General features: G+C 35.9%; 1 protein-coding gene across 5 annotated transcripts; it reads right to left on the reverse strand.

The window, feature by feature from the left end:
- Window positions 1-3,949: 3,949 nt before the first annotated feature.
- Window positions 3,950-19,639, reverse strand: LOC104594506 (serine/threonine-protein kinase STY13-like). 5 transcript variants are annotated; one of them, XM_010254806.3, is made up of 9 exons: window positions 18,458-19,446; window positions 17,995-18,025; window positions 17,804-17,859; window positions 17,597-17,729; window positions 17,298-17,493; window positions 16,625-16,749; window positions 11,540-11,698; window positions 8,928-9,222; window positions 3,950-4,276 (listed from the first exon to the last, which is right to left on the reverse strand). In XM_010254806.3, exons 1-8 carry the CDS (start codon window positions 18,691-18,693, stop codon window positions 8,932-8,934), a joined length of 1,227 nt encoding a protein of 408 aa, XP_010253108.1. In that variant the 5' UTR covers window positions 18,694-19,446; the 3' UTR covers window positions 3,950-4,276; window positions 8,928-8,931. The 5 variants fall into 5 exon arrangements, with proteins under 5 accessions (XP_010253108.1, XP_088753628.1, XP_010253107.1 ...); XM_010254805.3 differs by lacking the exon at window positions 3,950-4,276 and having other exon boundaries at window positions 8,822-9,222; XM_088897502.1 differs by lacking the exons at window positions 17,804-17,859; window positions 17,995-18,025 and having other exon boundaries at window positions 18,458-19,442.
- Window positions 19,640-26,321: the final 6,682 nt, after the last annotated feature.

The raw sequence follows: 26,321 nt of genomic DNA on the forward strand, positions 1-26,321 counted from the left end.
CGATATATAATAGATAACTTCATCTGCCAAACAATTTTGGATTGCTCCAACTGCTTTCCTATCAACTATTTTCCAGGTTGCATCTGTCATGTGTTCTGGCTTATTCTCCTTTCCATCCAAAGCTACTAAAATATCTTATCCTGCAAGGAAATCCTCCACTCTTGTTCGCCACAAGTTGAAATTTCCCTTTCCATCAAATCTTTGTACTTCATACTGAATAGTAGAAGAGCTTCCCTTCGAGCTCATGGTGTGTTCTCTCAATATGTACGCTCAAATTTAGTAAAATAGCCCCAAACACGTCCTTTTAAAACAACCCAAAAATTTAACAAACACTTGGAGTGTTAAAAGAATATCATAACGTCTAGGACGTAAACTTTATGGGTTTAGAGTTACTATAAGTGCTTGAAACATGCAGAAAACTGGTCCACCTTCTTAACAATGAACCCAAAATCACCAACTGCATAACTCACGAATTAATGGAGCCGCCAACTCCCCTTCGTGATTCAACAACATATACACCAAGACATTCCATAGCAATAAAGGAAACCAATAGCTTTGATACCAGTTCTAAATGTTCAAAACTATGCTAATGGAACAGTGTATTCAAGCATAACAAACACACAAGAGAAGAAATTTAACGTGCAACTCATAAAATAGAAATGGAAGAGAGATAGAGAGAGCACACCATATTTACGTGGTTCAGCACTATGGCCTATGTCCACGGACGTTCAAGAACAAGAAATCTATAGAAGCTTCTAATAGAGTTACAATGGCTCTCCTTCTACAACCCTTCTGTCTTTCCATTCATGTCCTTTTCCCTCCTATCTTATTCTCTCTTTTCTCAAAAGACAAAAGACAACAAAAAGGAAAACCTAATAGATACCAGCCCTTGGATCTTAGTTATCTCCAATGGCTAAGATTACAAGACATAACACAACTTATACTTATAAGATTTTCCAAAAATACCCTTGATGAAACCCCATAAATCCAACACATACATTTGTGCTTTTACCAATCACAGCCTTAAATTTTAAACCATGCTAATAACAAAAAATCCTTGTATTTTAAATCCAATTCAATTCCATTAATACTCGAAGATATTTGAAGAGAGTGGATAGGATTAGTATTCGATCCAAGAGTCTTATTGTGGACCAGTTAAATCCGTTGACGAAATCATGGACAACTAGTAATTTGAATAAGGGAAAATATATGATGCGGGAAAGATATGGTACCGAAAGAGTTTTGACCAATCAAAACCCATCCATGAATTTTGATAAATAGCACCCGATTGGCTACCAAGTTTATGATTCCAGTTGATTGGTCAAACGTATTTTTTGATATCATATCTTTTCCATATCATAGTGGAACCCTTTGAATAATCAAACTATCTACCTCACTTGTAAAATAGATATTTTCAACTGAATGAAAGGCCAAATACACTGTTGATGGTACCCAAATGTTCGAATCCAACAATTAACTTAGGAATCCGGCTACAATACCGAAAAGGCATGATTACCTCAAACAGATTCATCAAAATTCACTTCTAGTATATCCTTCCAGCATCATAGAAATTGTCTTGGACTCAAGATTTATATTTAAATAAGTTTATTCAAGTTTATAAATCAAAGTGTAGGTATATGTTGATTGCCATGACTGCGGGGGCACAGAAGGTGCTAAATCGATACCACAAGAACACCCACAACGAGTCCATGACTCGGCTCACATCCGTGATGATCTTGGAACCCGCAAAGACTTGCGATGAGCTTAAACAAACCATCACAAACTTGCAATGAGCATAAAACACCACTTGGGACCCACGGTGAACAAACTTGCAATGAGCATATCACCGATCTCGTCCTTTAACACGTGGCCACTAGGAAACCCGTAAGAAGACGTAGTTTACACATGCTACGTAAAAATTCTTAAGAGAAAGGAAACTTTATCTTTGAAGGATCTGGCTGGACACGTGGCAAAACCTCAATGGTGCTCCCTTAATAACCAACATAAAAGATAAAGTTCCCCTTTCCTAATAAGAAATGTCTCCTTTTAGATCATTCTCCTTATAACCTTGGGATCCTCTCTATAAAAAGGGAATAACTCTCCCCCACATTAGACAATATCATATAATCTAGACCTAGGGCTTCTCAAAAGGGGGACTTTCCATTCTCTCCTCTCTTCTCCTCTCTTCCCCACAATCTCTCTCTTTCCGATCGCCTCTTCCGAACTTTTAGAGACTTAACTAACTTCTGTCGCCTTACCACGGCACCAACACAAAGAGTGGTGAATTCTTTTCTCTCCCATGTGGCCAATCAATGGAGGTGTTCTTTTTCAGAAATGTACTCTAATCATGTAGCATCCCTGAAGGCAAGATATTAGAAAGTAATGGAGGGAGAAGAATTTAACCCCTGTGTTGATCAAGATGTGCCCTCGCCCAGCCAAGACCAACTCAATGTGGATGGAGCTTCCAGCCCCATTCAATCGACCCATGTGTTGATACATAATTATAAATGTGAGTTTTTCATGGGATGTGTAGTCAATGTATCTAGTGCCCCTCCAGAGGTAATTTGGGTGTATGTAGAGAAGGAATTCGGTTTGCCATTCAGCTAGGAATTGAGACCATTTGTGTAAATGGAGATGCACAATAGATTGTCCGTTTCCCGTTGGACTCTTCCTTGGGGGTACATTGGCCAATCTTCCGCTTAAATCACTGATTGCAGGAACCTGTTGTTGGAGTGTGACCATCACTCTCTTTTGTTCATCATACAGGTTAATACAGTGGCTTTGTCTGGCTAAACATGCTTTCTCTTTACTCAGACCATGCACTTGGTCTAGATACCCCTTTTCTATTACGAAAGATTTTATTTGTCTATGGACTTTCAAAAAAACTCCTTTCATTCTCTTTTTCTTCTTTTTTCTTTCATTATATTTTTCTTTTCTATTTTTTTTACTTTTTGAATTTCCCCTCTTTCTTAAGATGATCAATGATCCGGTTACTGCATTTTTTTACCCGTAAAACTCGTAAATGGGGCCATTAAAATGGATAAGCCTTTGTCAGGGGTTGCCCAGGGTGTGTTTGGGGAGCCTGGCTACCTTGTTTTGTAGCTCATTGCCAATGGAGAAGCCAATTACTGCAATTGCAATTGGAAAAGACAAAAGACTACTATATTTACAGCATATGTCCTGATTCCTGATATTGCAAATATCGACAATCATAATCATTAATCACCCTAACAATCAGCTATGCACCCTTTCAATAACCAGAATCAACTGCTTTCAAACCATCCGTACTCGAGTGTTAATTTTATTTACTTTTGCTTCCGATTTATTCGTTTGTGAGAAGCGAAGGAAGAAAGGTTCAAAATATCATACGTATCGGTCCGTACATATTGTATCGGGAGTTTTCCAATATATCCTTATAGAGGGTGTATCAGGGTTTTGATCGCCCTGAACTTCAGGGGTGGACGGACCTTAAACCGGTCCCTCTGAATCAGATTTAAGAAAAACTATTAATACACCTCTACCAACGTATCGGGCGTATCAATATTTTGAACCTTGAAAGTAGACCTATTTATGGGCCGGGCTTGGACTTGGCTTTTGTCAAATTTTCAATGGACCCAGCCCGAAACCTAAGCCCAATATAATATAAAGTTAGGCCCAAAGCCCGGACCGTGAACAGGTCTACTTGGAAGGAAGTGGCTACTTTAAATGGAAAAGAATGAAGGTAACGTAAGAGGGTTATCAGTCTACGAATAAAGTAGGATACAAGAAGATGCGGTCACCACTTTATATTAAACCACACAATAAAAAAGGGGTAGGAAGGTGGTGCAAGTTTTGCAAAATTTGCATTACCAATGGATGCAAAAGAGATAAAAGGTATGAATTTTGTATCAGAATAAGAATGCAAATCATAATTACAAATAAGACTATGTTTGGAAATGCTGCAAATATGTAGAGTGTAAAATTGTTCATATAAATTGCAAAATTGGGTTAGTTTAATAAATTTACATTCTTATAAAACAGACTTTTAGCTGTAATGGATTTAAACATGAATTCCAATAAAGCATATGCTTTTTTTTTTATCAAAAGCCCACTTGAATGCAAATTTACTTCTTTTTTATTTATGTACTTTTACATCTTATTATCAATGTAAATATGCATTGGTATGTCATTGTCAATGCATAAATGTAATGTTACCAAACGCAAGAAAAGTGAACCAGAGTGCAAATTTACCTTGAACCGGAACTTACACTCCATTTGCATCGTTTCCAAACGCAGCCTTAAAGGAAATCAAATTTAAAATAAAAACCAGATCATAATTCCAAATAAAGGAAAGCAAATCTAAACCAAAAACCAGTCATAAATTTTACTCCTTATAAAGATTTGCACTACAACCAAATGTAGCCTAAGCAAAAAAAAATCTTAGACATAAGGTCTATGGGGTTACCAATTGTCCCAGGGCCAATCAAGTGGAAAGAAACATTATAGGCATGTAGGAATAATGGGGCAGAGTGGAGTCGGGTTTTGCATGTCCCATCCCAATCTCGAATTGAGATGCCCTGCTCCAAACCCCACCAGGGCTGAAATCCAAGCCCCATCCCCACAAGGAACGGGATCCCCGAATTTGCCCCGCCTAGGGGGTAGCCACAAGCCGAGCCTTTCACGAGCTATTTGAGCTTGGTTCGTGAAAAGCTCAGCTCGGCTTGGTTTAAACCAAGCTTCAAGCTAAATTCAAGCCCGATATATAGGCTCGTTTGCTAATCGAGTCGAGCTTGAGCCAAATGAAACTTGGCTCGTGAGGCTTGCGAGCCTAGTATTAAATAAATCATTTTTATTATATATAATAATATTTTTTATGTATAATAGTAAATAATTTTTATAATTCTTAATTTTGTCTATAAAATAAAATAAAAATAATTTTATACATATAATTTGTATTTTTTAAAAAACATTTGGCTTATAGTCAAGCTCGAACATGCAAGCTATGAATTGAGTCGAGCTCGAGCCTGATACTATTCCTGCGAGCTGAGCTCGAATAACCAAGTATTTGGCTCAACTCAGCTCGAATCCACCCCCCTAGCCCTCTGCCCTACCCTTGTCATCCTACTTGCATACTTACAAATTTATTTATTTATCTTTTATTTTTTAAACCCACCTAAAACTATTTTTATATAATATAATATAATATGTATTGAGAATTTTATATATACTATGTTATATAATATAGTTGGGGCAGGTTCAGTGCAGAATCGACAAATACCATCCCCATTCCATCTCCAATCCCCTAAATTTTGGATTCTCCCGAAACCTATCCTAAACCCTTATCAATGGTCAAGAAACACACCTCAACTAGGGTGGGTGGGGCAAAACCCCATGGGTACAGGTCAAATTCCCAATTTCCCATCACGTCTAAAAGAAATCGGATGAGCTCCCCATCGAACATGTCCGACAAGCACTCCACAGCCCATCTACCATGCTTGTCATGGGAAAACGTTCCCAAATCACGGAGGGGGTGGGCAGTGGGGCGCGCTCTCTTGGGAGCCCATCCCGGACATAGATGTACACAAGACCCAGGATGTGAGAAACAAGCACTACAAATATCATAGCCTTGGGAATTGTGAATGCCAATATTTGTAGGTAATGGACTATGTACAGGTAGCGGTGGCAATTGGGCAAGTTGGGTTGGGTTCAACCTAAACCCACATTGATCTAATTCAATCCGTCCAAACCCATTAATTTTATATTTATGTACTTAAAACAAAAAACTCCCACCTGGCAAATAAGTTGGTCATAGCTCGGTGGTGATAGTAGTTGTTATTTACACAAGTTGTGCATATTCGAATCACAGTCCATGCATGTTATTTTTACACAAGTGGCGAAGCCATTTGGTTATGTTCGAATTTTGGGTTTAAATGAACCACTAGGTTCAAACTGGTCAGACCTTAAACTATCTAATTAGATTATCTTCGAGCTAATCACATTAAGACCGGTTGAACCGTTTAGATTTGGATCAGTCTAATCGAACCAAGCCAAAGCAACTCAATCAATGTAGGAATGACTCAAACCAACCCATATTAGGTTGTGCACCGGTTTGGGACTGAACCAGGTCGAGGAAAATAAATCGGGTCGGTCCAAATTTGGGTCGCATTGTACAAATAGAGGTTGGGCCGGCGATCCAAACTAGCCAAAGCAAGTGGGCAAGATCGTACCGAGCATGGGTCAAAGCAATCCACCCGGGTCTAGTTTGGATTCGGGTTGACCCATATTGGCCTGATCTGGATTGGGTTGGATTCAAACCAAGGACTTAAATATCGACACGCGTATCATACCAGACTATCGATATCGGTTAATAATGGTACGAATACACAACGAATAGAAACGTATCTCGTAAGTCGTTCATACCGCATCGGTATGAGATGATACACGCGAAACGCCACGTCTCTACTTTATAAAAAATGCAGCTATGCCGATTCAAAGGCAAGTCATTCGGACGCGCTACCACTATCTTTTGTCACACTCTGAACCATCAAGCCAAGCTTCATCTTGTGTTATTCAATAGAATCAAATAAATTTTATTACGCTTTTGTGTCAACATACAATTTAAACAAAAAAGACGGATTTATATTTAACAATTCTAACTATTCCAAGCACTAATTTTCAAAAATAGTATTTTATAAATTAATAGAACAAATAATCTATCAAGTCCATATTTATATAAAAAGATGAATTTTAATATCAATAAAATTATACAAATAAAATAATTAATTTAATATTTAAATTACAAATGATATAAATTTTAATTTTTTATATATTTGTTAAAATTATTAATTAATATTTTAATTTACATTAACAATTAATAACAACATATTTATTATTTATAGAAATAAAAATATTAACAATGGAATAATTATTTTAATAAATTAAAAATTATGAATTTGTATAGGATATGTATCTTAGAAATTTTAACAAATTTGATATACTTTAAGTTAATATTATATTTTTGTGAATTATTAATTGGTATTTTAATTTGCATTTGAGATTTTAATATTTAATTGATTTTTTGTTAATGTTAAAAAATTAAAATAGTAAAAGAAAAAATAAGTGATATAATAATTAAAATATAATAAGCACATGCATTTAATGTCTCGGACTCTTGATTGATGCATTATAAATAAAATTATATGATATCCACGCACTCCAATATATAAATTGTAATATATTTTTTCATATACACCATTAAAATATACAATTTCTATGTATTTATATACTATTTGTAACTATTTTGGTCTTAAATCTAGTGTTATTAATGTATTTGTGAAATTTGTATGTATTTCCTAACATATTCATTTGTTTTCATATTTTTTGTCTGTATCCATGTGTTTCCAAAGCGTATTCGTATCCATATCCGAATTCTCCAATACGATACCTGATACAGATACTTTAATCATTGGTTTAGATTGAATTGATCGACCCAAACGTACCAAATCAAGGTGATTAGATCTATTTTAGACCGAGTTGAACTACTCCGTACTTGGGTCGGGTTGATTTGGATTTATGTCAATTTGGGTGAAGTGTGTTGATTCGAGGCAAAACTAATTTTAGTCAATAATTAATAGAAAATTAATGCATTAATTATAAATTATTTTACTCATAAAGAAAATTTAAAAAAAAACTAAAGAATTAATACTTGTATCTTTAGTGGTTAACCCAATGGTTATCCCCAACCCAACCCATTTAAATTGACCTAATAGATGATCAACACATTTCCAACCCACTAAGTAAATGAGTGGTTTGGATGAATTAGATACTGGGTGGGTTGGGTAAAAAATTGCCTCCCCTATAGGAACGCATGTAAGGTTGGAAAGAACAGAAGGATATGCAATTGTGTGCAGTCTGACAATATATTTTTAACAGTACTTTTGTGATCTCAAGAAAGAATAAGGGATTTTTGGACAGCAATCCCCCTCAGAAATCTAATTTGCAGCCCCTCCTAGTCTACTAGTAGCTCCACCTAAGCATGGACTGAATGGTAAAATCACCGAAGAATAAAGGCTAAATCCAAAAAGTCTAAAAACTTGGACATCAGTTCATATTCCAAAGCAACAAATCAGTAATCTAGTCTAAGATCCCAGAGAGGAAATATCAGTATCAAAACCCTAACCGAGGATATTCCCCACCAGACTCGTATTCAGGTGATTCTGCCAATTTGGTGGGGGCCTTAGCTCTCTCTCAGTTTGTGGTCACCCTTCATTCTCTGCGGTCTGTCAGATCGCCAGATCCGAGAGGACTTCACTCCCTTTTCATCACCATTACTCCAACTTTCAAAATTTCGAACCGATTCAGTCAATTCCACTGCCTAAAAGGGGCCTAGTGAAAATTATGGACACCTCCACTTCATTCATACAAGTTGCAACAGTTGAGGGCCACTTACCCAACACTGGATGGGCACAGCGAGGCACAGGAGATTCCCAAGGTCACCAAAAAGGAAATTCTTTTATTTTCATCTAAAAGGTCTGGAGTCTGGACAATTCGAAAATAAAATATACGTATACGGAATGCAAATTTGCTATATAGCCTGTTAAAGAAGTATGTCGTACAAGTGGAGCATCATCTCAACTTAACCGTATATACGAGTACGACCAGCATTTTGGGGGAACAAGTGTATGAATCTGTAACTATAATAGCTTTCTGTGTGAACAAACATGTAGTTCTATTTGCAATAGGAAAGACTAGATTAAGGGAGATCCAATACCTATTTTTTAACTTTTCCTATTTGTGATTTAGTATCATTTCTTTTCACATATTTCCATCCATTGCCAGCAAGTTTATTTGTGGAAAGAGAGATTAACAGAGAAATATATAATAATAATAATATGGCAGGATATCTTTTTTTAGTTGAAATGGAAGGTCAGGAATATTTCAAAATTTACCCGTTCACTGTGAGTTCCTCATCCTCCTTGCAGCAAAAAGTTGGCGAAGGAAGGAAAACTTCCCTCTTCCACGTGCAGATGACTCAATCATCATACCATCACTTGGTGTAACCATCTTGGCAGTGTCTGATTCTTGTGAGGGTGGCAAGACAGGTGAGAGTGTGAAAAGGAATGCATTGAGCATGCGAATAATCTGGCTGAAGCTAGGCCGGATGTTAGGGTCCTCCACCCAACATGATTGTATGATGAATGCAAGATCAGGCGGTAAATCTTCAGGAAGACTTGGCCTTGCTTGCTGCCCACCCAGATAATAGCACATGGTAATCAAATAAATTATAAAAAAGTTGTACAGTTCAAAACATTGCATACTGTATGGTTCACCAATATAAATAATTTTATTGTTCAAAACAAAAACAATTTCCACATCAGTAAAAACAAACCCTAAAGATGCATTATGGAAACACAATCATTCAATCAAGAAACCTTAAACGCAGTCCTGGAAATGTTAACAGCCAACAAAGTAATTTCACTGCCATTTGTCAGTAGGTTTGAAGATAGTGTTTTTTCTTTTACTTTCATGCCGAAGGCAAATTTTCATAATCTTGTAATCAATGTTACACCCACATTAATCAAGACATTAAAGGCTACAAGACAAGGTACTACTGCCTTGTCACCTAAGCACTTAGGCACCAATCTTAGGTGGCTTCTATGTATTGGTTTTTGAGTTAAAATTTATAATTTACAGGATTTTGTCCATAATGGTGTAACATATTTTTACTTCCTTCTTATTTTATAATGAAAATTAATAAAAAATAGAAAATAACAATGAAATCATAGTACGTTATATCATTCACATCATAAAGCAAAATCATTTCTAGAGATAAATTGTAATATATCATAGAATTACTTCCATATAGCAAGCCATCAAGGCATGTGCAAACCTTTAAGCTGAATCTGAACTTTTTTTTGATGGGGTTCAGAGTATTAATTTCACCTTATAAACTACTAGTGTAAGGGCACATGCTATAAATGTGCAAGAAAAGATAAAAGGATAAAAGATGAGTATTTAACCTTAACTAATATCATACTCTAATTTAACTTTTATGACCTGCACCAGAACCAAGTCAAAGTATTGGCATTATATAGAATAGATGAAGAAAAAATCTTATAACCAATTGGTAGTTTGTTCTTCTATGTGAAAGTTGAATCATAGTAGCATGTGAATGGAACATAATTCACAGTTTCACCATCACATTCACAAGTTATAAGATTTTATATTAATTTAAGTTGTTAATATGAAACAGATCTTTAAAAAAGAAAGGAAATAGAACCAAGTCCGTCAACATTTCCTTGGTAGAGATGAAGGAAAAAATCACATGTTTAGCATGGTATAAATAAAAATAAGAGCAGCCTAGGAGGAACATAGAACCTGGAGAGAACTTTCCAGAGAGCAACCAACTAGAAGCAGAAGTTACAGTGGGGGAAAAACACTTCATGATGGAAGAAATAACAGAAGGTGGCTATGCAGGATTAAAGAAGAAAGAAATTGGGACAGGAACAGTCTTAATGGATGATGAAGCATGGTTGGGCAAAAACGATTTGTGGCCTTGTGGGCGAAGCTTATCTTGCAAACATCAGATTGGACTGGAAAAATGAATGTAGTAGCCAAAAAGAAGATTTGAAGTGGAAAGGAAAGAAAACAGGTGCAACAGGTACATACAATTGGTGGAAATTTTTGCATAAGGGAAGTTGTAGAGAGTTTGTATTCTGGAGGGATGACAACAGGTGCAACAGGTACATACAGTTGGTGGAAATTTTTGCATAAGGGAAGTTGTAGAGAGTTTGTATTCTGGAGGGATGACATTCTTTGGTTCGATTGCTTTCGCAAAGTCTTTTGCAGACCTTCATAGAAGACAGAAATATCATGAGTGAAGAGACAAGAAACAAATCCTCTGCTTATGCAGGATAATAGTTGTTACAACATGTAGAAGGCCTCTAGTAGTGATCACAGAGGATTTCCCAGCATAGGACAATGTCTTCATAATATCACTTAACAAGAAAACCTGTGATTGATTGGGCTCCTTTTCTTTCTGATGGATGATTAGGCTCCCATTAATAGGCAAACATGACAGTAATAGATCTACTACAACCTAAGTATGGAAGAACAAAATATACTTTTTATATTACAAAAAATACAAACCAAGAAAGTTGTGATATGAGACCATGGAGCCCAGAACATTGTCTGATTCATTATATGGCCATTATGTTCTTTTTACAAAATTACCAATTACCATCTGTTAGTTCCCAAGCTATGAATTAATTGTCCAACTTTATCATCTACATCTTCACAGTTTTACCAACTTGACTGATTGTATTTTCCAATATATGCCTTGCAAAGTCTTCACCTAGAAATGCTAATCTTTTGGCATTTCAAGAGTCCTTGTCAGGTGAATTTAAGTACACAGGATCCCAGTACAAAAAGGGAGGGAGGGAAGAAAGAAAAAAAAAATGAATAAGGTTTTAGGAATCAACAAGACATCAAGTACATCCTTGAATCATGCTAACAATATAAGATCAACAAGAACAAAGAAAAGAAAAACGAATTATCACACCTTAAAAGCAGCAGCATAAGCAGCCTGCAAGTTGGACATGCCTTCAAATGGCATTTGGTTGGTCAATAACTCCCATAGAACAATTCCAAAACTATAGACATCAACCTTGTTGTTATAATGCTTCTTCTCCCCCTGACGCAAAGTCACTGTACTGTACAACTGCAAGGTGAGATTCTAATTCTGGTAAAAAGAGAGTTTGTGGAAATCCAGGAAGGGAAATAAAATAGAAAATTGCAATCGCTTCTTTTTAGAAATTAGGCTATGTTTGGTTTGAGGGAAAAGGTAAGGAAAGGAAGGGAAGGCAGGGAAACCTAATACAAGGTTTGTAAAGGTTTCCCTACCTTTCCCTACTTTTTCCTTTAAACCAAACAAAGCCTTAATGAATAAGTTATCCTCCTTTCCAAGCTTATTCTAGTACACCTAGAAGTACTGCTGTTATAGACTTATAGGTAATTAGTGCAGTTTCTCTTTTTAAAATTAATAATAGTAATGGAAATTTATTAACAAAGAAAAAAGGGACAAAGTCTTAGTTACCCTCTCTAAGTAGGGGTGCAACTTGGGTGGGCTTGGGTTGGTATGTTGTCAAAATTTGAATGGGCGAAACAGTGTAAAATTATAACTTGGGCCAACCCATGTTGCAAAGGGTCAAAAGCACCCTACCTGCCGACCAACCCTCCCCCCCCCAAAAAAAAAAAAAAAAAAAAACATAATAATAACAATAAAGTTCAACCAACAATTAATTTGGGTTTCCCCTTCTACTTCAATTTTATGCAACACAACCTTTGACAACCATTGGCCTTATATTACTGTAAATGCCTCAACAATTATAGTCCCCTTTCCAACCCCTACTGTGAAAGAGAAAGTCCCACTAGACTGCATATGGTAGGTACGGGAAAAAAATTTAAGGATCTGAAGTATGAGATAAAAGATTCAAATCTGAACACCTTTAGGCTTCATTTGGTTTGTGGGAAGATTTGGGTGGGATGGGATGAGAAAGTGTAAAGTGATCACTTTTCATTGTTTGGTTATAGAAAGGAAAATAGTGGGAAAAATCTTTTTTCCATGTTTGTTTTGTGGAAAGAAAACAAGTCCGATCGAAAGAGGGGAGGAGGAAGAAAACACCAGGTTGAGCATCCTGAATTTTTGATGCATTGTCATTCAAACAAAAGCTAGTCATGACCAGAGGAGGAATCGGAGTCATCAGATGAGTAGTTGTAGTACGAATAGGGTGGAGGAAAGCAGAAGAAAGCCCACAAGCAGAGAGAGCTAGACAACCTAACTGCTGCAATGGTAAACAGCACACGAGCTCAATACTTGTTGGCTGTTCAATATTTCTGGATTGCAAGCTATGTATTGGCACACATTCGCCGAGAAGTTTGGTACAACCACCACAATAAGACTTTGAAAACCATATCTCCTGTGTATTCGGCCCTCTCCTATTTTCTGATGCTAAACTTCTTCCTATTTCCACTATTCTTGTGAGTTGCAACATGGAAAACCAGGGGGGAAATGGAATTTCAGTCCGGCCAAACCTTCGCCGGAGACGTTGAAGGAAACAACTGGGTCTCCAACCATTGAGGGGGGAAATAAAAGGGATGGGGAAGAAGGAAGAGCAGGCCACATGTGAGCAAAGGAAGTAGAGGATGAATCTGGTCTTACCTTCGAACAAAATGACCGGAGAATCGTCAGAGTTCTGACCGTTGGGATGGATAGAGGTTGAAGAAGAAGAGCCTCTTGAGGTTCTCTCTCTCTCTCTCTAACAAGACCAGCAATATTTTCTCAGTAGAGCTTTCTCGCTGGGGTTGCACTGTTTTGGTGCGATCCCAACTACACGATTTTGCGATCCCGCATCCCACATTTTTCTAATCCCATCCCCCTATTTCCCTCAAAACAAATAAGGGAAAAGGGAATATTTTTGGAATATTTCCTTTTTCTCATTCCCATCCCACAAACCAAATGGAGCCTTAGAGATACGGAAATAGAAATTTTCAATTATAATTTCAACTCAAAACAAACTTTATTCCATCAATTAAATTTCAATTACAATGGCTCTATTTATAAACTACACATTAGGGATCAGATATAAGGATGGCAATTTTCCTCGTTCCCATCAAGAACCCAGCTTCCTCAACCCCATCAGGTCAGGGATGGAGATTGCCTTGGTAGGGATGAGGGTGAGGATGGGGAATGAATTCCCCACCCCCACCCTGAATATATATATCATATATTAAATATATACATATATAATATTATTTATATTATTTATATCAAAATATATTTAAAATATCTTTATATCTTAAAATTTTCCCTTATTTTAAGTATATCTATTTTTTAAATAACTCTAATTTAAAATTTTCAAGGATTCAGGTCCCCGACAGGGAACGCGTCTCCATTGGGGATCTGTCAAGGATGAAGGGTCATTTTTATCCCCGTCAGAATCGGGATCGGGGACGGGGACCGGGATTTGTTTGAAAGTTGAGGTCAAACAGGGAATATGGTCCCCGCCCCGTTGCCATTCCTAATTAGATAACTAAACACTAGGAAATTTATCTAAAACAACTAATTGCTTTGGATCTAAGATTAAAAAAAAGAACATAAGGGCACTCATGGATTTCCAACTCCTGAAATCTAAAAAGCCACTATTCATCCTATGAAAATTAGAAAAAACAACAAAAGACCTCTTTTTTATTGGTAAAAACAAAAAACACCTCTTAGATAGACCCAAAAATCAAAAGACTCAAATTTCATCATAGTGATAAAAAAAAGGCCACTACATAATGCTGGTCCCAACTATCTAAGGTGGAAGAAGTGGACTGGAGACAAACATAACCTTTGACATTTTTTAGCACATAGTGGCCACACAGGTGCCCCCATAGGCTCAAACCTGCATTCTCACGCTTGTCAGCTCAAGATTGTACCATTACACCAAGCAATAACCCCTAAAATAGCATTAATTCTCTCAAAGCATGCAAGCTTTACAAGATCTTGGTCTTGTTAAATTGAATAGATGAGTCAGTAATGTATCTAACGTTACTATGAAAACAAAAACTAGACAAGGTTTAGTCATTGAAAATATGCTAACAAAAGAGTGAAATGATTGTATCTTCAACTTAAAAAAAAAATGGCCCATTAGGATACTCAAATTGAGGCAGTAACAAACTAGAAAATGACTTTTAGAAACTCAAATTCACCAAAATCCTTATCACCCAAAAAATTATGCCATTACCACTAGTGAAGGAATATGACCATTTGGGCCCATAAAGATGAATTAACCCTATCCTTTAGGCAATAGCAAACTAGAAAATAACTTTTAGAAACTCAAATTTACCAAAATCCTTATCACCTAAAAATTATGACATTGTCACTAGTGAAGGAATGCAAAGCAATTTGATTTCTTCTTTCATGGTTTTTTCCATTATCCATATCTGTACCAACAGGAGTGTCACATTTTTTTTATCAATAGCAAAAAAAATTCATTAAAAATTTAAACTTTGAGTACAAAGGGGAGATAAACCATTTTAAATCCTTAACTCCCCCATGAAAAACTAAGGCCACCCCAAAAAGAAAAAATACATTTACAGATGAGCCCAAAAATAAAGACTCCCTATTCACTCCGTGTTTAGCTAACCCATCAGCAAAAGAATTTGCACTTCTCTTTACCCATATACAATTATACATTTTACATCAATGTCCTTTGTCAACCATTTGAACTTCTTCTTTTAATTACTGTAGTAACAAAGCCCACTCTTATCTTCCTTTAACCAGCCCACGACCACCTCTGAATTGACAAGAAACAAGAAACAAAGTGCCAGACACCAAGCCCCCCTAAATCTAAACATGGAGAAGGCATTACAATACATATATGCATATGTAAATTGTGATGAAATTCCTTCATGTACATTTAAAAAGTGAATGGAATTTTTATCAATAAATCAATTCATATATTAAAAGCAGAAAATATATACATCCAATAAATACAAGGATACAACTATAAGTAAACAAAACTCACACATCAGCAGGTCACCAGTCCAGCCAGCATATACCCATAAATGCTACCCCATTAGCCTTCTACTGCTAATTTCTTGTGGCTTACCAATAAAGTGCATCTGTAACTGAATCAATATATCTTTGGACTCATTTGAGCCAAGTGAATGAAGAAGATAGACATGTCAGCATGTGCCCAATTGCATGTCTGACATTTCCTGGCATGGGTGTCATGTAAGCAAGTTTACATGCCATAAACCTAGAGGAAATGGTGTTCCCAAATGATAAAACTGATAAGATTGCTTAATTTTCCATCAATATATCTTTGGACCCATTTGAGCCAAGTGAATGAAGAAGATAGACATGTCAACATGTGCCCAATTGCATGTCTGACATTTCCTGGCATGGGTGTCATGTAAGCAAGTGCCCTACGTGCCATAAACCTAGAGGAAATGGTGTTCCCAAATCATAAAACCGACAAGATTGCTTAATTTGCCATCTATGAAAGCGCCAGTGTCCCACCAATATCAGAGTTTTCCAACCATTAAAATTAAGTCTAAGTAATGGGACTAGGAAGAACTTACTCCTTCCTTCTCTTTGTAAATGATAAAACAGATCAATCTTTAACCATTTGGAATCCATGGACACCTGGCTGAAAATGTCATCAATCTTTATCAAGTGCATGACATGCTGGACATTACCAACCACCCTTCTATTCCTTTCTCCCAAAGTCCCCCATAGAATATCCCTCAAACAAATTAAAGGTGATAACTTAAATGAATTTGGATTTACAAGCAATTATTTTTTTATGCCAATTCTAAAAATCATGTCCCAGTCAAATGACAACCAAAAAGTTCTCTTGAAAATAAACAAATGTGCAGACAGATAAAGGGGGTAAACGATCCCCAGAACAATCAAAAGCTTCTTGGAAATCCTTTTCTAAGCAAGAAGGTTCACTGCCTTGTTCATCCTGCAAAGAATTCCTAGAAGATACTCAAGAACTGACTAACAGTTTAGAATCATCACTCACCGTCCAGTTCTATAACAGCAGCACACAAATAGACTAGTAGCTATCTAATGATAATTAGGAAAGGCACAAACCTCAGGGGCCATCCAGCGGTAGGTTCCAGTTTCTGCAGTCATCATCTCAGTAACAGATTCTTCTCTTGCAAGACCAAAATCAGCAAGCTTTACAGACTTCTGATTTGCCGTGAGTAATAAATTGTCTGCATCATTAATTTTCATAAATATACATGACTATAACAATGCATGACCATGTCTACCATTACTTTTCAGAGAGAGAGAGAGAGATCTTAAATGATATATGTGGCCAGGGGATATCAAGCTGTATATTCTACCATACAATTTGAACATCCAAAGTACTGTCCAAAAAAATTACCCACCAAGACATGCAGAAGCTTAAGGTGAAAAAAGGACATCTAAGTAATAGGGAAAAGTGAAGTAACTTCTTTTAGCATTTTATATAATTAATTTGGATTTATCTAATAAATCGAATCCTCCAAAACACTCATTTCAATTTCATCATCAAATGGCAGCAATCCGAATGTTTCCAACAGAAGCAGCATAATCAGCAGCACACTCAAAAAATAGTAGAAAAAGAAGATATTAGATGCTAACCACCAAGATGATCTTTAGTCAATAATTGAGGAGCATAAAGAAATACTTGAAAAAAGAGAAATCAAACAATTGCAGCACAGATAACTATAGCAAACTCAAGTAAAAATTAATTGTCATACAGCACAATTTGCTATACCAGGTTTTAGATCTCTGTGTATAATCCCATTTGCATGTAAACAATCCATGGCTCGGGCAATATCAAGAGCATAACCTATTGCAACATGAAGATCCAACTGTTTTGGACGAATACTAGTCAAATACTTCCGAAGTGACATCCCTGGTAATAGTTCTGTAGCTATCACCATCAAAGGATCCTTACAGGCACCAATGAACTGCGAAGGGGGAAAACAAATTGAAAGACAACAAGCAGGAGAAAAGGGTAAAAAAAAGGTAATTAATGGTGATACATATATATATATATATATGAAAAAATACCTTGACAAGGTTCTCGTGTTTTACTCTTGACATCATGGTTACTTCCCGGGCAAAACGACCTTCAAGCACTTCTCTTTCTTCTGGGGTTTTTCCAGAATGGAGAACTTTAACTGCAATTATTTGATTGCCATACCTGAATTAATAATTGATGAATATTAGCATTCATCGACGATAAAGCGATTATCATATTTATGTAGGCTAGAATACCAGCTAAGCATGCAGTACTGGAAAACTGTGGTTTGTCCTGATAAAAGTGAAGGCAACTGCATTGCGTGCACAAAAAATATGCATTTTAGAAATCTTGATACAATCAAATTACATTCATTTGGCAAGGTTTAGAGGCACAAAAAATGGTGGAGAAAAAAAAAACCAAGGGTTTTCTGTAAGCAAAACCCTACCATTTTTAGGTTTAATTTGGCGTTGTAGCAACTGTTACAAAAAAGAAAAAGATATCAAGAGATAAATCGGGCTTAATTCCATAGAAAATGAATGAAGAGGAAACATATTCTGTGATTACATAATATCAACATTAAAACAAAACTATTAAAAAAAATATGAACAAAATAGAGTCAAATAGGAACATTACAGTGTGAGTCGATAAGCTATGTGCAATGAAATATTGTAGATAAGGTCAAAATAAAGGACAAACAGTTGATAGCTGATATTTAAAGAGAAAAAGGTTTGAGACAAATATATAAATATTGAACGGTATGTCTATGGTGCTGTAAGCAGTATATAGCAATAGATTGATTATTTATTAGTTTCCCACAACACTAGGAGTGGTGGAATTTAGCATCTATAATGGTTAAAGTTTTCTTAAACGAAAGAAAAATGCCCCCTTTACCATAAGCTTTAAATTACCTTCCTTCGTAAACTATTCCATGGGCTCCTTCTCCAATTTTGGATCCAACGTAGAGTAGCTTCGGATCGATGAGAAGTTTTTCATCAATCTTGAACTCTGTTCCAGGAATCAACTCATTCTGCGAGGCCGACTGTTTCTCTACATGGAAACCAACTTCAACAGATTTGTCCCTTGCCGATTGTCCAAATTCCTCCTCATCTGCACCTTCTTTGTTCTCCTCGCCGCCGCAACTCATGTTGCAGCCTCAAACTACAGCTTGGCGCCTCATTTAAATTATCCTTCTTGCTCAAGTAGAGAATAACCAGCTCATGAATAGACACTTCCCTGCTTAGTGGAGGGAGCCTAAAGCTTCGCTCCCACTCAAATACAGCAACTTTTAGGAAACATTTCTTGAAATCACTTGTATGTCCTCCAAGCATCAAACGAAAACCTAATTTCTGAAACTTTTGGTCCTCTGTTCAAATTAACCATCGATATTAGTTAAAGAAGAGGAGAAAACAAGAATCTCCTCTACGCCAAACGCCTTTTCTACGCAATTCAATGTGACAATCATCAAACCTCTCTCGTCTGTGCTGATTCATTTACAAAGCTAAATTAATTCCGAAAACCTTAACAGCAGTCAATAAGCGCAGTAAGCCTGACCACAAATCCGATATCCGGTAATTTCACCCAAACTATACAGTATACGCCTCGGAATCTATACCTTGTATACAGAACTCTAGCAGTTGTGATGCCTCATAGAGATTGAGATAAAATTTATCAATAGAGAGAAACAAAGGAAGAACTTAAATCGTGAGCTCGGGATTGTCTTTCTCCTTGACTGGGTTTTAGTTGAAAACCCTAACCCGAAAAATCCCCTTCATCGTCTCTTTCTCACTCTAAGCTTCTCTCCCTATGCTCCCTCCTTTCCCCCTTCTTTCCTCTCCCTCTCTCTCTCTCTCTGATCAGACGCGTTTCGGTAAAGATATTCCGAGTATTTGTCCCGGTCAGGGCTGATAGAAGGGGAAATGGGATGTGGTGAAGTTGGCTGACCAATCAAAAGTAGACACGCACTACAAGGCATGGAGGAAAAGCTTGCGTTTGCAGGCATCAGCGATTTGGACGTTCTTGGTCGAGGGAAGGGCCGAAGGGGTGGCGCCTGGCAGATGCCTACACGACAGATAAAAGATTACCCAATCCTTAGTGGCAGCGGGATTTGATCCCAGATCTCTACTCTAACGAGTCAGAGAACCTACCAACTGAGCCACCATCAGTTGGCAGTTCCGCTTTTTCTGGGCTCCACTGATCTCGTACTCAATATAAAGTCAAACTAATAGCTTAAAAATATAAAAAATAATAATAATTAATCAATATGTTTCATAAAAGTCGTAACCGATCAGATCAGCTTTACTATTACCCAAAAAAAATCAGATCAGCTTTACTCGTCAAAATTCACGAACGTTCTGATTGGTCAAAATTCTTCGGGCGATATAGAATTTTTCATATAAAAATGATTTTTTGTTGAGTAAAAGGAAGCAATAGAGTAAAATGAATTTTTACTCTATTTTTTAATATAAAACTATATCATTTTTTTAGTAAAAAATAGGGTAAATTATAAAACTTTCCCCTGAAGTTTCTAACTATCATAAAAATTTTCCCTATAGTTTCATTTTAACAAATACATCCCTTGAACATTTGAGAAACTAAACAAAAACCTCCCTTATGTCAACTGTCCCAAACGGAAAACATTAGATTGATGCATCAGTTTTTTCCAAATATCCATTCTACCCTTTTATAAATTATTTTACATACAAAATTACTGAAATAATCCCATTTTAACTCAACAAAAAAAACATATTTCAATAATTTTGTATGTAAAATTACTGAAATGATTGTTAAAAGAGGTTTTTGTTGGGTTAAAATGGGGTTATTTTAGTAATTTTGTATATAAAATAATTTAGAAGAGGGTAGAATGGGTATTTAAAAAAAACTGATGCATCAATTGTTGAGTTTCTCAAAAGTTCAGGAGAGATATTTGTTAAAATGAAATTATAGGGGAGGTTTTTATATTTTACCCAAAAAATATGAATGAATGGATCAGTTGATAGGATATATCATCTTTGCCACCTAGGTGGCCTCAACTTTCTCCATTACCTTAAAAGGAGAACTCTCAGCCCCTCTCATTTTTGCCTTTCTTGCCCCCTTATGAAGCCATCTCATCATTCCCTTCTCCCTCTCTCATATCAACACCTCAGCAATCAGCATGCATAGCCCAATCACACACACACTCTCTCTCTTCCATCAGACGTGAGCAACCTTCTATCTTGCCTCTTCCTCCCTGCTTCTTCATCCTCTTCTCAACATCTACTTCATTCTTATCACAGTCCTATTCAAATGCAGCATCATTAGGTCATATTGTAAAGTGATCCTTTATTTTTCTTTTAGGCTCAGTTTGGAAGAAGTACAAATATGTAGAGTGCAAAACTATGTATTTTATATATATTTGTATTTGTATTTATACTTCTTCCAAACTTAGCCTTAACTGTTTACACAGTACAACAAACATTATAATCACTTGATAATGCTTCTTTTCCTATAATCTTAATTAGGCCTATTAATCTTTCCTCGAAACGGCAGCTTTGGAGAAACAGATGTAAGTAGGTGTTTTTGAAAACCAACTGAACTAAAGTTTCAATACTCATAAAGCTTTGCAAGAGATGTTTTCTTTCCATAAAACATGATCTGACTATCCTCAAAAGTATTGTGATAGAGAAGTGACCAAAGTTTGGGTTCGACTGGTCATTTCTTGCAATTTACTCACACACTCTCTCATTATGAAATTTTATGTTTCAGATGCTGCACATCAAAATTCGTTGTCTTCAATTCGGTTTTCGTTTGATTTGGTTATTAATCTTCCAAACCGGTAGCTGAGTCTCTGGTTACTATTAAAAATAAGTAAATCTTGCTGGTACCTTTGCTTCCGTCTCTCTCTGTTTGGGACAAAGAAATAGGAGTGGAATAGGGGCACCACGTTTCAGCGATGGAACATGTGATGTTTCTTCGTTTACTTCTCAGTTTTCTCTCATTTTTTTACTGCGCATCTCTCACTATTTAATGCTATAAGTCATCTCTTCGTATTTCAGGTGCTTTTGGTTCTTCAAATTAATCTCAACTCATTCATGCTGCAAATCAATCCTCTCCTCCAATGTCAGTGTATCCCTAGCTTATTTGAGTCAGTTTTTATACAAAGAATGTCCAACTTTAATTGATTTGGTATAGCAAAATTATAGTGAAAGGGAACTGTTCTTCGCTGCTGTGATCGCTTTGTCGAGCGGCCACTATAGCGAAAAACGGGTGAAGAAGAAGGTATATTACCAATTTCTGGGTTCATCTCTCCATACCCGAAACCGGATCCAAGTAGAATTATTATGATCTGGGTCTACCTAGCGTTCTGGATCGTTTTTTATCCATACCCAACCCAAATGGTTTATTCAACCATTGATTAGTTAATTAATGTTAAATAAATGTAATTAGTGAAAATTTTGAATAATTTTTAATATTATTAACTTACCACAAATTAGTAAAAATCATAAATAATCATCATTGCTTACAACAAATTAGCAAATTATTATTAATAAATTAGTTGTAGTTAGTGAAAATCATTAATAAATTTCAAAATTTATTAGTGAAATTAATCGTACTTAGTAAAATTTCCACTATTTTAGTTTTAGTAACTACTTACTAAAACCCAGTTCAGTTGAATCCCAACATACATCCGCCGACCATTGTTTCCAAGTAAGTCAATCTCATATCCAATGGTTTATTAGGATGCTTTTGGGTTTCTCATATCCATTTACTTGATCTGAAGGTAGTAGGCCCTTGAAACACTCATTTCAGCACCATTACTCCATTCACATATGTTGTGTTCGCTCTTTCGAGTAAACATTGTATATGCCGGATCGGGTGAAAGAAGGTAGGTTAAATGGATTGGGTATGGGTCAGCTCCTTTCCTATCCAAGTCGTAGGGGTGCCCATGGTTCGGTTGGGGTGATTTTTTAGGCTGAACCGAGTTGTTCAGTTTTTAAATTTAATCAAATTGAAACCGAACTGATTTAACCAGTTAATCGGTGGATCGGTTAATTGCGGTTTGGTTTTTCAAGTTTTTTTTTATGTACTGAAAATTAAAAAAAAAAAGAGGAAAAAACCTTCCTCTTGCAGAAGAAACTAAGAGAGATGAGAGATTTAGAGAGATGAGTGACTGAGTCTAAGACTGAGAGAGAAGAGACTAAGTGAGTGTTGAGTGAGAGATAGAGACCGAGGACCGAGAGAAGGAGAGAACAGAGAGTAGGTCTGGCCCGTTGGGGAAGAAGAAGAAGAAGAGTCTAAGAGAGAGAGAACAGAGAGTGAGACAGTTGTTAAGATGAACAACAGCTATAGCCGGCTATAGCCGACTGTAGAGTGCCTAGTTTCTCCTCCTTTCGCTCGACCTTCTCTTAGCATCTCTCGATCATGGCGGAACAGATAGAGAAGTCATACTTGAAGCAACCGAAGGTGTTCCTATGTTCGATGAAAACCGGAAAGGGTGAAAACCGTCTCTGGTGTGGAAAAGCATCTCTGGGGTTCAAGATGCTGAGAGAAGCTATTGAAGTAAGTCTTGAACACCAAACTGGAAAGGCGAGAATGCTGATGGTGATTGATAAGTGGTGGTATTGGCTGCTTCAGGTTCGAACCTGTCTAACAGTCTAAGCAGAATTCATGGCACCATTTGGTTGTTGCGTATTGGCAGTTTCAAGTGGTCAACATTTCGTCGGGTTTGTATCTGAATAGGACAAATTTTATTTCTAGCCTTCTAGGTCTCTGTCCATGCTCAATGTTCACTGGACTGCCAGTCTGAGCAGTCTTGTGCTTGAATTTGATTTAGGCAGGATAGTTGTGGTCGCCAATGGTGGTCGCCGCCAAATGTTCTTCGATTTTCAAATAAAAAAACTTTTTTATTTGATTTTCAATATATATATATATAGTTAGTTAGTTAGTTAGTTAGTTAGTTAGTTAGTTCGGTTAATCGCCCATTTTTTTAAATAGTTAACCAAAACCAAATCAACCGGTTCGGTTAACCGATTTTTCAGTTTGATTTCAGTCGGTTTTTCGGTCGGTTCGGTTTTTCATTTTTTTTTTCAATGGTAACGGGCGGGGTGGGGTAGGGACGGGCAGCCTCTCCCCATCCTCATCCCCGTCCCTGTTCCCGCTAACAAGGATAAGGTTATCCCCATCCCCACGGGGATCCCCACTCCCCATGATTTTCTATAATGTCAAACATTTTATTTTTATTCTTTTTATTTTATTTAAAAAAATTAAATTAAAATGTATAATCCTATTAAAAAAGATTCAAACATATTTAACCATATTTTAAAAAAGATTAATATATAGTTGTATGTATACATATACATATATAAACACATTCATAAAGATATATATATATATATCAATGAGGATCCCATGGGGCAGGGAGTGCTCTCCCGACCCCCGCCCCGTCCTCTCCAATGAGGATGAAAAATTTCCCATCCCCATCCCTGCGAGGGAAATCATCCCCATCCCACCCCATTCGGGGCGGATCACCATAGGGATTGGGGAAATGGGGAAAATTGCCACCCCTAATTAGGTATGATTGGTTTTCTCATATCCAATTCAAGCCCAACTCATGTGACTTAAGTGATGTTGCTTTATATATGCTTCAATTAAACCGGTTGATTATTAATCATTGACTAATAAACTAACTATTTATTAATTATTAACTAATTGCTGCATATAAATCCACTAAAAATTATTAATTATTGACTAATTAGGGTTGGGCTCTAGTTAGGCCCACCCAACTTGCACCTCTATCTCCTTTTGCTTCAGTTTCTTTGAACAAAGCTCGTGCATCACACGAGTTTGAAAATTCATTTTAATAATACTAAAAATTATTGTTTAATATTATTGAATTTTACTACTATAAAGTTTAAAAAACTAACAAAATCATTTGAAACTTAATTATTATTAATTTTAAATCCCCTAATCCATTTAAAAATAGTAAAAATCAACATAAAAAAATTAGTAAAACTTAAAATAGTCTAATAAAAAATTAAAAACTAATACAATTAGGAATTTCACAATGCTCCTTCTTGGAGTACAACTTGGGTTGGTTAGGCTTGGATTGATCCTAAGTCTCAAACCTTGAGCTCAGGCTTGGCCCAACTCAAGGTCAAGCCCAATTTTACCAACCTAAGCTTAACCCAACACATCTCGGATTAGTCTTGGGCTTGGGTGTGTTGAGCTTTGTAGCCTAATTTTCATGTATAATAAATTGACAATATGTAGATGTAAATATCATAAAATGTTGGGCATGCTCAGATTGATTAGGTTAGGTTGGGCTTAGGCTACCCAAGGGCTCAACCCAAGCCCAACCTGTTAGGCCCGATTTTTTTGGCCCAAATCCCAACTTGAAGTTTACAAAGTCAAGCCCAACATGGGCAAAATCTCTAGTTGAATTGGGTTAGGCTCAAGCTGGGCCCATCCAAGTTGCACTTCTAGCTCTTTTTACCTTAATTTCTTTTAACAAAGCCCGTGCATTGCATGGGTCCCGACTAGTATATGACTATTGCGAGTAGAGACCTCGATCAAATCCCGCTGTCATTGGGGTTGGGGGTTTAAAGGGAGGGGGATGAGCTACCCACTTTATAGGTTTATGAAAATAAATAAATAAATACGTATTTCATTGATAAGCATGTATGTGCGTCAATTTTATATGATGATAATGATAGTAATAATCTATCTAATTGTTTTGTAAATATATATTTTTGTTTTTTGTTTTTAATTGGATGTAGATTGCAAGATCCAAATATGATTACATAAACACCTCATCCAAATATGTGATAACGGGATCAAATTGTGAAGTTTCAAATATCATTGGCGGGGCTACTTGCTTGGCTAGATTTTTCTTTCTGTAATGTTTTATCTTTTTTTGTTTATAGAAAATGTAAGATTTAAATAGAGGGAATTGAATGAGGTAAAAAGTAGTAGTTCAATTTACAATTTAAACCTCAAAATTAAATGTGGACTACATTAAAAAAAATGAGTATTTTAGTCAAAATAAAGTTTCACAATCTTATTCAGATTTTTAATAGTAGTGTAAATATTGAGTTATAGATGTATTCATTTTTTTTTTGTATTTTTGTGTAAAAATAATATCTATACGCCACACTTATTTTTTTGTTTAATATGATAATTATATGATATTATGCATGTGCTAAATGTTTTTTTGCAAAAAAATATGTTTTTTTATATTTTATTAATTTTTATTATTTATTTATGACATTAAATGTTAACATATTTGACCCAAAAGTTGAAGTGTTGAACTATTGATCTTTGCTCAAGAATAAAACAATTTAGTTTTGGTAAATTCTAAATTATGTATTTCATTTTCATTGTCAATAAAAATATTATTGCTTATTACACTTGTTTTTTTAATTTGATTAATAGAAATATCATAAATGTGTATTTTTTCTACATTTTTGTAATTTTTTATATTTATTTATAATTTAAAAATTTTATTACCTAACTATGACTTCATAGGTCGATCAATTTGATTTGGATGGTTGAATTGCTTAGCCACCACTTAGATAAAGAGTGACTCTGCTTTTTAGTTAGTTTTAAAACATGAATTTATATTGTTAAAAATATTGACATAGAATTAATTATTAACATTTATTAGTAAAAAATAACTTAAATATAGGATTTAATAAGAGAAAAATAGGAGTTAATACCATGAGTATAAGACTTAATGAGAAGAGATTAATGAGGTGGGAAGTAATAATTGAAGTTACATTTTCAACCCTTACGATTAGA

The sequence above is a fragment of the Nelumbo nucifera genome, chromosome 2 (assembly GCF_055504915.1).
Source record: "Nelumbo nucifera cultivar China Antique chromosome 2, China Antique-T2T, whole genome shotgun sequence".
Classification (NCBI taxonomy): Eukaryota; Viridiplantae; Streptophyta; class Magnoliopsida; order Proteales; family Nelumbonaceae; genus Nelumbo; species Nelumbo nucifera.